At 37.9% G+C, this 12738-nt stretch overlaps 1 protein-coding gene across 1 annotated transcript in view; it reads right to left on the minus strand.

Moving 5' to 3' along the window:
• PPEF1 (protein phosphatase, EF-hand calcium binding domain 1) overlaps positions 1-12738 on the minus strand; it is a 150309-nt gene that overhangs the window by 30040 nt on the left and 107531 nt on the right. The window contains exon 11 of the mRNA XM_006835681.1: positions 2187-2372. Coding sequence (XP_006835744.1) covers positions 2187-2372 — 186 coding nt within the window. The remainder of the gene's footprint in view (positions 1-2186; positions 2373-12738) is intronic.

Genomic DNA, 12738 nt, shown 5'->3' on the forward strand with positions numbered 1-12738 from the left:
AATCCTGCTGGCTTTATGGATGTAATCAGCATTGACAAAACCAGACAGAATTTCCATTTGGTTTTCTGTTCATTGTATTACAGCTGAGGAGGAGACGTACAAGTTGTGCAAAGTAAGAAAGCTCTTTGTGGACACAAAAGGAACCGCCCCCCGCCCCCCAATCTGGTGACCAATGATGCTCACACCATATGCTATCCTGATACCCTCATCAAGGTGAATGATACCATTCAGATTGGAGACTGGAAAGATTACTGATTTCATTAAATTTGACACTGGTAACCTGTAGGTGGACAACCTAGGAAGAACTGGTATGATCACTAACAGAGAGAAACATCCTGTCTTTTGATGTGGTTCATGTGAAAGATGCCAATGGCAATAGCTTTGTGACCCAACTTTCCAACATTTTTGTTATTGGCAAAGACAACAAACCGTGGATTTCTCTACCTTGAGGAAAAGATATCTGCCTTACCATTGCTGAAGAGAGAGACAAGAAACTGGCTGTCAAGCAGTGCAGTGGGTGAAATGATCTCTAGGTGATGTGAATGAAGAAATCTTTATATAAATAAAGATAATAAACATACACACACAAAATATATATATATACAGAATTTCCCATGAACTTTTTGAAGGCCCTTTGTATAATTTTAGTTCCATGCCTTAAAATCCATCTTAATGTTCAGTTTTGAAAATTCTAACTTTTCAATGGAATAACTGATAATATTTGAGCAGCCAAAACAAAACGTATCCACTATCATGGTCTTTTCTTTTTGCTTGGAGTTGAGTGATTTTGAGAGCTAAAAGTCCCTCAAAACAAGTGTTTTAAGAGCAGCCAAATAGTGGCTAGTGTAAAGGGTCCTGACCCCCATCTTAGAAAGGAACCAACCTTAGGACTTTGGTGGAGTGGAGTAGGACATCACTTGTCAGTGATGGAAAACCTAGCTTAGGTCTAGTCATGCTATAAGACACTATTGTTTTCTCTGTTCTAAAATATATATACATATATTTTATTTGTTTTTGTTATAAGAATATACACTGAAGAAAATACACCAATTCAACAATTTCTTCATGTACAATTCAGTGACATTGATTCCATTTTTCAAGTTGTGACACTCTCCTTTTCCTAATTGTTCCTCCCCCATTAACGTAAACTCACTGCCCCCTAAATGTTCTATCTAATCTTTCAAGTCCCTGTTGATCCCATTTAGATAGTTCTAAAGAACACTATGCTCAAGGCAGATATTCTTTAGTCATTTAACTAGTGTTTGATTTAAAGAAAACTTCAGGTGATATTTTTTGTTTAAGATTTAAAGATTATCTCAGATCAATAGTTTCAGGGGTTCATCAAGTTTCAACAACTCCAGAAAGTCTGAAGTCTATGAAAATGTGAAACTCGTCTGCATTTTCCCCATTTTGATCAGAAATTTTCTACAGGATTTTTTTAGATCAAAATTGCTTTCTTATTATAAAGAAACCCTAAATGCTACTTGGCTTACCCACCTCATAACATTAGTGAGCCTAAAATGAATGAACAGAATTAAGAAAAGTGATCATGCTAAGATAGAAGAAAATACTTACGATTTTTTTTTACTGCTTGCTTTTAGAAAATGGAGCATCCCAGGACAACTTGGGGCAACAAAACAGTTCTTCAATCCTACCTCTTCTAGCCTTAGCAGACACTACTGAGGGAGCACAACACACTCCATTTTATTGGCTGTGATGAAAATGACCACAGTGAGCAATTGCTGGAGCTTACCTACTCAACAAGTTGAAGGGAAGTGTGCTTTGTGATTCTGTCCTGCACAGGGAAAGTGTGAAAGGTGGAAAACAGCAAGCCAGCTTAATTGCTGCCTTTTACAGTCTCTGTGAGAATAAGTGTCTGCTTTATAAAGAGTGAAGTTATTCTGTGTATATACTTAGTGTCAGAATTTCTATCTCTAGGATTAGGGAAGATCAGGGAAATAAGCCAAGTATGTATTAGGGAGAGAGATAGTGAGGCATCTTCAAATAACCTATATGAACCCTGCAGTCTCCTGTTTCTGTTAATCAAAGCATGGCTTTCTGTTTTGGCACTAGAAAAGACGTCTGTCTTCCCATAGGTTTCTAGGTCAGATGTGCTCTATTAAGAGAAGACTGTGCTTGTGAGAAGGATGCCTATGAGAACATCCCCCAAAACAGGGCTAACTTACCTTCCCATCATGGCAGATTTCATAACCATCGGGCTTACATTCATGAGACCGAATAAGGAACTTCATTTGATATTTACTAAGAATCTTGGCGGTAACATCGGGTCCAAAATAGCAACCTCCTCCTCGACTTTTGTTTGGGTAACAGCCTCTTTTGCTTCTGGGGTCACTCCATAGAATATCAATAACCTTTGAACAACAAACCAGATTAGGCTGCTACATACAAGTGAGAATCTATCTTTCTAGGGTCCAACTTATATGGCAGAGATACTAACACACGTTAATACCAAAGACAAATAATTTCTCATTCCTCTTTCAAAATTGTTTCATACCCACTTTCTCTATGAATCCTTTCCAGAATAATTTCATGTCCATAGCTACTCCAATCCCTTTCCACTAACCCCCAATAGCCAATTTAGCAACAACAATAACCAACGTAGCAATACTTAGTAATCATGAAGAATCAGCCATTGCATTTTTTTGTTGTTTAAAAAAAATTCTTACATTTGTTAAATCTATAAAGGTCTTTTCTCTAACAGGCCTTCATTGCTATGTTCAGAGGAGAAATCAGTTCCCCACAATGGATATACATTAGATGTTCGTTATAGACTGAATTTTGTTCCCCAAAAGATCTGATGAATTCCTAATCCCTATAACTGTGAACATGGCATTGTTTGGAAATAGGGTCTTTAAATATGTTACCAGTTAACACTAGGTCACACTGGAATTGGGTGGGTCCTAATTCAATATGAGTGGTATCCTTATAAAAGAGAAGAGAGTACTAGAGAGACAGACAGAGGGGAAGACAGCCATGTGGTGATGGAGGCACAGATTTGAGTTGCATGACAATGAATGATAAGGATCACAGGCTGTCACCCATGGAACAGTTTCTCTTTTGAGCCTCAGAAGGAACCAACATCCCTGACACCCTGATTTTGGATTCCTTGCCTCAAGAATTGTGAAGCAATAAATTCATGTTCTTATAAGATACTCAATTTATGGTAGTTTATTACAATGGTGGTAGTGGTGGTGGCGTGCCTTCAAGTCAGTTCTTACTCATAAACCCTGTGTAGGGTTTCCAAGGCTGTAACTCTTTATAGGAGCTATAAATTTTCATTGGAGCCGCTGGTGGGATCAAACTATTGATCTTGTGGTTAGCAGCTCAAAGTGTAACCCACTACACTACCAGGGCTTCTTTTTATTACAGTTATTATTGTTGTTGTTGTTGTTAAGTGCTGTCAAGTTGGTTCTGACCCATAGCGACCCTGTATAGGGTTATCCGAGGAGCAGCTGGTGAGCTTGAACCACCTACCTTGCTGACTTTGCAGTCTAGCACATTAACCCACAGTGCCATACCAGGACACCACTACAGAATTAATGGTCCCAAATTTCACATACCATCAAGCATGATTCAAATATTATTCATGTCATCTTTTTTTCCCCGTATAATAAGTGGGCTCAAACTACTGACCTTGTGGTTAGCAGGCCAACGTCTAACCCACTATGCTACCAGGACTTCTTTTTATTACAAAAGCCCTAGGAAACGAATACAGTGTTCTTAATATTTTCAAAGAGATAAGGTTGGTCTTCCAGCTGTGGCTTTGGCCCAGGGTTTTGTCCAATTAAGCACACAGTCTAAGGAAGCACCTGATTTTTCCCATCACAAATATAGATATACAACTGGTGATCCAAGAATACCTCTATAATGGTTAGGGTTCTTTGTCAACTTGACCAGAATTTCCAGAATAAGCAGTTGAGATATGCTTATTCCCATGGTGATGAAACCTAATACAGGCATAGTTCACTCTATGGTGAGTGAGTATGAGCAGCCAATGAGTTGAAAGGATACTTCTTTGGGGGTGTAGCCTGATCCCAACATAATGGACATGCAGGAAAGGCTCTCTCTCTTCCAATGGGGAGCGGGGACTCTGTAATTTTAAGCCATTTCCTTGATAAAAAAACTTCTCTTTCTATACATACATATTTCACTGGTTTCACTTCTCTAGAAACCCCGGCCTAAGACAACCTCCTAAAGCATCTATTTCACTTTATGCCCTCTTGATAAGTACATTTTCAGTTTCAGCAATAGATTCTATCACCTTTAGCTACTGATTGATTTCTACAAATATTTTATTAGTATGGCATTTCCTTTTAGGATAGGAAGAGGCAAATGTAGGCTACACAATGTCCAGGATTGAAGACCCAAGATTCTAAGAATATTTTTCATAGAAAATCACAGGCCCCGTCTTTGAGACTCTGATCTATATGAATGCTTCTTTGTTTAAACTTCTCCTGCAGCATATTAAGCTTTATCACTAAAGCTGTGCATCTTTGAGAGAAACCTTTGGGTCTTGTTTCTAAATTTTTTAAATGCCAGATGACCTGTAAGGTATCTTAAAATTCTAACAGACTGTGATTCTAAGAGTCTATATTTTCCACATGTTTCTTTTGAGGGCATGAAGAAGCATGAATTATAAGTTGTGTGAGTATTCTAGTGGGTCAAAATCAGGTCTTAAGAAGAGGACCAAGAGTGGTTGCTCCACTAAATGTGACTGTAAATTGATTCATATGTTTGGTATTGAAGGAGAGCTAGAAATAAGTAAGGACAAAGACAATGAAGTAGAGATAAGTACAGGAATGGTAGGAGAAGTACTTTAGATTGATATGCTTCTGGTCAGAACTAGATAAACCTTATACTAGGCACATACTGAGACACAGATATTTTGGTGATTGGTTGAAATGAGAATTAAAATCACTGAAACAAGATTCAGGCCACAGTTCTCCTTTCTCTCTATTAAATTCCAACTTGGCATATCCCTACCCTATAAATAAATACAATGGATTTTTTTTTTTTTTTGCGTGTGTATATGATAAAAATAATATTTGTACTTTAAACTGAGTCATATCTGACTCTTACACCATGAATCAATGTTTTGGGGGCATAATTTGACCTTTATTTTAATGAAAGAAGAAACACAGAGCAAGAATAGTCGTGTTTTCCTAAGAAAAGATGAAGTTCTAAATTTCTACATGGGATGTAAATCTTTAGAGCTAAAATTACCCCTGGAAAACTTCCTAAGTTATTCTTAAAGTACAACAGACATAGCTTGTGCATATAATCCTATACAACAATGTGAATGTGTGAGTATTTTATATATATAACAGTATAAAGTGTGTGACAAAGAAAATATGTTAAAATAAAATTTTATAATTTTTCTAGCCATACACAGATAGTTGAATTGACATATGAAGAGACACTGGTGAAGTAGAAAAACCAATGATGAATAAGTTAGCTCTTCTATTAATTACTGTGCCACCTTGGCCTTAGTTGTCTCATCAATGGAATGAGGACGGTATATCTAATACCTGGTTTTCTTAGATTCAAAGTCATATGGGGTTATCAGTTTTATAAAAATGAACTTCAGAATCCACTCTGAGTTCAGTATTTCTTTCCTCTGTCTAAAATTCATTCACTTGCCTAGGTTTACCCATATCATGGCTGTAACATAGATTTAATTCTGGAGAATGAATTCTATAGAACTGCTGAAGTAAATTTCTCAGCAGAGAGAATCTCTTTCCTCTCAACACCAGCGTCTCCTCTGAAGCGCAGGTGTCTCTTGTGTGATAATTGCATAAAAGAATACATATTTACAAGGCTCCCGAAATTTTTCAAACAGAAAAATGGAAACATTTTATTGAACTATAACTTTTATATGACATCTTCCAACCCCTATTGCCATGCAGTCAATTCCATCTCATAGTAGTGCTATAGGACACAGTAGAACTAACTGCCTCCTAAGGCTTCCAAGGCTGTAATCCTTATGGAAGTAGATGGCCACATTTTTCTCCTGGAGGTGAGCTGATAGGTTCAAACCTACCAGCAAACTTTCAGTTGGCAGCCATGCACTATGTCACTATGTCTCAGGGCCCCTTTTATATTACTCAATAAACAAAAATCTATTTGTGTCTTAGCCTTTTAAATCTCCTCAAACCAAAATAAATCCTGTAAAAAGTAACCTGTGCTTGTCTGAAGTTCTAAGTAACCCAATTTCCAAACATATGCTTTTGAGGAAAGTTATTAGTTCTAAATGTTCTCTTTTAAGACATTAACACTATTGTTGCTATTGTTAGGTGCCATCAAGTCGGTACCGACTCATAACAACTCTATGCACAACAGAACGAAACACTGCCCGGTCAGAGGCTAACCTCACAATTGTTGCCATGCTTGAGCCCATTGACACTGTCACTTTGCCAATCCATCTCACTGGGGGTCTTCCTCTTTTTCTCTGACCCTCCACCTTACCAAGCATGATATCCCTCTCCAGTGACTGGTCCCTTGTGACAATATGTCCAAAGTATGAGAGATAAAGTTTGACCATCTTGGCCTGCAATGAGCACTCTGGCTGTACTTCTTCCAACACAGATCTATTTGTTCTTTTGGCAGCCCACAGTATTTTCAATATTCTCCTCCAACACCATAACTGAAATGCATCAATTCTCCTACAATCTTCCTTAATCACTGTCCAACTTTCGCATGCATATGAGGTTATTGAAAATACCCTGGCTTGGGTCAGGTGCACCTTAGTCCTCAAGCTGACATCTTTGCTCTTCAACACTTTTAAAAGATCATGTGCAGCAGATTTGCCTAACACAATACGTCATTTGATTTCTTGGCTGCTGCTTCCATGAGTGTTGATGGTTGATCCAAGAAGAATGAAGTCTTTGACAACTTCAATCTTTTCTCCATTCATATGGATGCGGTTTATTGGTCCAGTGGTGAGGATTTTTGTTTTCTTTACATTGATATGCAATCTATACCAAAGGCTATGGTCTTTGATCTTCATCAGTAAGTATTTTAAGTCCTCTTCACTTTCAGCAAGCAAGATGGTATCATCTGCATATCACAGGTTATTAATGAGTCTTCCTCCAATCCTGATGCCACGTTTATAGATTCTCTATTTTATGTTTTCCCTTACTTGTGTGTCCTCCTTCCAGCTTTTGAACACATCATTTAAAGCCTGTGCTCGGCCCAAGCCTTCTTCAGATAAATTGTTGTTGTTGTTGTTAGGTGCCAATTCATAGCAATCCTATGAACAACAAAACGAAATACTACCCAGTCCTGCACCATCATCAAAATTTTTGTCACACTTAAGCCCACAGCTGCTGCCACTATGCCAATCCATCTCATTTGAGGGTCATCTTCTTCTTTCACCAACCCTCCACTTTACTAAGCATAGTGTTCTTCTCCAGGGACTGATCCCTCCTGACAACAAGTCCAAAGTCTGAGAGATGAACTCTCAACATTATCACTGCTAAGGAGCATTCTGGCTGTATTTCTCCCAATAAAGATTTGTTTATTCTTTTGGCAGTCTATGGTAGTTTCATGATTCTCCTCCAATACAATAACTCAAATGCATCAATTCTTCTATAGTCTTCCTTATTCACACTCCAGCTTTCACATGCATATGAGGTTATTGAAAATACCATGGCTTGGATCAGACACACCTTAGATCTCAAACTGACATCTTTGCTCTACAACACTTTAAAAAGGTCTTGTGCAGCAGATTTGCCTAATGCAATGTGTCGCTTTATTTCTTGACTGCTGCTTTCATGAGTGTTGATAGTTTACCCAAGAAGAATGAAGTCCTTGACAACTTCAATCTTTACTCCATTGATAAGAATGGTGTTTATTGGTCCAGTGGTGAGGATTTTTGTAAGGGTTACACAAGATGATAGGTGAAAGGAGGTCAGAGTACTGCCTGGTAAAAGAAACCACTGAGCTAACTTTCATTGGTTCCCTTTGGTTATCCAAGGACAAGTTAAAACAGAGTTCATCTTACCCAGAAAACTTCTCTCCATTTTTAAACACTAAATAGATCTGTGTTGGTTGAAAATGTTGGCTTTGAGGGGTGGAAATTAGATAATAAAGACTTTGAAATATCTCTGCAATCTTTTCAAATTTATTTAATTATCACAGATTCATTCAGACAGCATATGTACCCATCTAACTAATCAGTACCCACATATTCAATTAGGACAGATGAACTAGCCATCCTCCCTACCTAAGGCCAACAATTCTCTCCTGGGATGCTATATTCCATTGTTTCTTCTGACTCAAGGTCATTTGCTCTAGCTTCTCTTCCAATGTCTCATGTCGTCATTGCTTTATCTTTTTTTCTTTCTCTCTACTGATAATGTCCAGCAGTCTATAAACATGCTGTTATTTCTATATATTTTTTAATCCTCCTATTTAAAAAAAAAATCCTCACTGCCAGCTACTGCCCTATTTCTTTACTTCTCTATGCCACAGAACTCCTCAAAAAAGTTGTCTGTACTTGATGTCTCTCTTCCTCTTCAGAGAGAGCTCTAAAATCCACTCTCACCTCCATCAGTCATTAAAATTGCTCCACTAAAGATCCCTGGAGTGTTGCTGCAAGTTAATGCACTGGACCACAAGGTCAGTTTCATCTGCAAACTTGGCGGTTCAAATTCACCAGCTTCTTCTCGGAAACCCTATACAGGGTTGCTACGAGTCAGAACTGACTTGACAGGCCTTAACAACAACAACAACATAGAACCATGTTACTAATTACCATAATCCTGATTATAATTTCTCAAGCATTTAGTACAATTGATCATTCCTTCCTCCTTAGTATTTTTCCTGAATTTTACTTCCAGGATACTGCTCTCTTCTGGTTTTCTCCTACCTCATTGGTTGTTCCTTCTCAAGCTCCATTATTGGCCCCTTCTCTTTCCTCACTTTTGAATTTTAGAGAGCCTCAGGAATCAGTCCTTGATTCTCTTCTTGATAGACTCACTTCCTTGTTAATCTCAGTAGGTCTTATACTGATAATTCACAAATTTGTACTTCAGGCTAAAACGTGTAGCCTCATGTATTCAACTACAAGTTAAAATCTCTACTTGGACGTCTAACAAACATCTCAAGTTCAAGGCATCCCAAAATGAATTTCTGATATTTCCCACAAATTGTACTGCAAGTAATAGCAGCTCCATCCATCCAGTTGCACAGATTAAAAACACTGGAGTCATCCTTGAGTTCTCTCTCCTTCCCTCATATCCCAAATTCAATCAAGGAAATACCAAAAATAAACATAAAACCACCAAAACACTTTTAAATAGAAGATCTAAACAAGTGGAAAGATGTCCAGGTCCATGGAAGCAAAGCCATATTGTTGCTAAAACAGCAATAGCCCGCAAGTTAATCAATATAATGCCTATCAAAAATCCCAGCTGCATTTTTACAGAAATTGACAAGGTGATCCTAAAATTCATATGGAAATGGAAAAGACCCAGGCTGGCCAAAAAATTCTTGAAAAAGTATTACAAAGTCGGAGAACTCACATGTCCTGATTTCAAAACTTTATATTAAGCTATAGGACAGAAGGACAGTCATTTCGGTCATGGAATATAACTGAGACCAAAAATACACCCTCACATTTATAGTCAATTTTTTATAAGGGTGACAAAATAATTCAAATGGCACAAATGGATCTCCATACACAAAAGAATGAATGTGTATGATGACCACACACCACACACAAAAATTAACTCAAAATGATTCATAGACCTAAATGAGACAGCTAAAATTCTAAAACTCTTTGAAGAAAATGTAAGACTGAATCTTTAGGATTTCAGGTTAAGCTTTTGGTGAATTCTTAGATATGACATCAAAAGTACATGCAACAAAAGTTAAAAACATGTACCATGAAAGAAACCAGACATAATAGGTCACATATGGTCTGAGTCCATTTATATATTATATGTTCAGAATACACAAATCTGTAGATGCATAAAGATGACTAATGCTTGTCTAAAGGAGGAGGGAATGAGGGGGGTGACTGCTAATGTGTATGGGGCTTGTTTCTGGATGATGAAAGCATTTTAAAATTAGATTGTGATGATAGTTTTGATGATAAATGACAGTCACAACTCTGTGACTGTACTAAAAACTTTTAAATTATATGCTTCTAATGGATGAATTCCACCACTCATCTGTCAGTTTGTCGTACTGTGGTGGCTTGTCAGTTGCTGTGATTCTGGAAGCTATGCCACCAGTATTTTAAATACCAGCAGGGTCAACCATGGTGGACAGGTTTCAAATGAGCTTCCAGACGAAGACAGACTAGGAAGAGGGAGTGACAAACTATTTCCGAATATTTAGTCACTGAAAACCTTACGAATAGCAGAGAAACACTGTCAGATATAGTGCCGGAAAATGAGGCCCTCAGGTTGAAAGGCACTCAAAATGTGACTGAGGAAGAGCTGCCTCATCAAAGTAGAGTTGACTGTGATGACGCAAATGGAGTAAAACCCATGTGACAAAAGCCCACGGGACCTTCATTTGCTGATATGGCACAACTCAAAATGTAAACATCCACTGAAAATCGGAACATGGAATGTACAAAGTATGAATCTAGGAAAATTGGAAATTGTCAAAAATGAAATGAAACACATAAACATCAATGTCTTAGGCATTAGTGACCTGAAATGGACTGGTATTGGCCATTTTGAAACTGACAACCACATGGTTTACTATACTGGGAATGACAAATTGAAGAGGAATGGTGTTGCATTCATTGTCAAAAACAACATATCCAGATCAGTCATGAGGTACAGCACTGACTGTGATAGGATAATATCCATGTACTTGCAAGGGAAGACCAGCTAATACCACTATTATTCAAATTTATTCACCAACCACTAAAGCCAGTGAGGATGAAATTGAAGAATTCTACCAACTTTTAAAATCTGAAATTGATCAAACATGCAATCAAGATGTATTGATCATTATTGGTGATTGGAATGCAAAGGTTGGGAGCAAAGAGGAAGGATCAGTAGTTGGAAAATATGGCCTTGGTGATAGAAATGATGCTGGAGATCGTATGGTAGAATTCTGCAAAACCAATGATTTATTCATTTCAAATACCTTCTTTAGACAGCATGAACCTCGCCAGATGGAATACACAGAAATCAAATAGACTACATCTGTGGAAAGAGACAATGGAAAAGCTCCATATCATCAGTCAAAACAAAGTCAGGGGCAGACTGTGAATTTGCTCATATGCAAATTCAAAGTGAACCTGAAGAAAATGAAAACAAGTCCATGAGAGGCAAAATATGCCCTTGAATCTATCCCACCTGAATTTAGAGATCATCTGAAAAACAGATTTGATACATTAAACACTAAAGACTGAAGACCAGAAGAGTTGTGGGATGACATTAAGAACATCATACAGGTGAGAAAGCAAAAAGTCATTAAGAAGTCAAGAAAAAAGGGAAAGGTCAAAATGGATGTCAGAAGAGAGACTGAAACTTGCTCTCCAACATAGAGATGCTAAAGCAAACAGAAGATATGAGGAGGTCCAAGAGCTGAACAGAAATTTCAAAGGTCAGCTCGAGAAGACAAAGTCAAATATTACAACAAAATGTGCAAATATCTGGAGTCAGAAAACCAAAAGGGAAGAACATGCTCAGGATTTCTCAAGCAGGGGGTACTGAAGAAAAATTCAAGCCTCGACTTTTGTTACTGAAGGATTCTATGGGCAATTATTGCATGATGCAGAAAGCATCAAAAGAAGATGGAAGGAATACACAGAGTCACTGTACCAAAAGGAAATGGTAGATGTTCAACCATTTCAAGAGGTAGCAGATGATCAAGAGCCAATGATACTGAAGGAGGAAGTTCTAGGAGCATTGAAGGAATTGGCAAAGAACAAGGCAGCAGGAATTGATAGATAAAAATTGAAATCTTTCAAGAAAGTGAGGTGGCACAGGAGGCAATCACTCATCTCTGCCAAGAAATTTGGAAGACAACTATCTGGCCAACTGACTGGAAGAGATCCGTATTTGTGCCCATTCTAAAGAGAGGTGTACCAACAGAATGAGGAAATCATTGGACAATATCTTTGCTATGCCATGTGAGTAAAGTTTTACTAAAGGTAATACAGAAACGGCTGCAAACATACATTGACAGAAAACTTCCAGAGGTTTAAGCCGGATTCATAACAGGCCATGGAATGAGGGATATCATTGCTGATGTCCAATGGATCTTGGCTGAAAGCAGAGAATGTCAGATGTTTACCTGTGCTTTATCGACTACGCAAAGGCTCTCGATTGTGTGGATCATGACAAGCTATGGACAATATTGCAAAGTATGAGTATTCTGGAGCACTTAATTGTGCTCATGAGGAATCTGTACATGGACCAAGAGGCAGCTGTTTGTACAGAACATGGGAACACTGAATGCTTTCAAATTAAGAAAGGTGTGCAACAGGGTTGTATTCTTTCATCATACTTATTCAAGCTGTATACCAGCAAATAATCCGAGAATCTGGATTCTATGAAGAAAAACATGGCATCAGGATTAGAGGAAGACTCAGTAACAACCTGCAAAATGCAGATGATACAACCCTGCTTGCTGAAAGTCAAGAAGACTTAGATATTTACTGATGAAGATCAAAGAGCACAGCCTTTGGTATGGATTGCATCTCAATGTAAAGAAAACAAAAATCCTCACCACTGGACCAATAAATAA

This window comes from Chrysochloris asiatica, unplaced genomic scaffold, assembly GCF_000296735.1.
Source record: "Chrysochloris asiatica unplaced genomic scaffold, ChrAsi1.0 scaffold00018, whole genome shotgun sequence".
Classification (NCBI taxonomy): Eukaryota; Metazoa; Chordata; class Mammalia; order Afrosoricida; family Chrysochloridae; genus Chrysochloris; species Chrysochloris asiatica.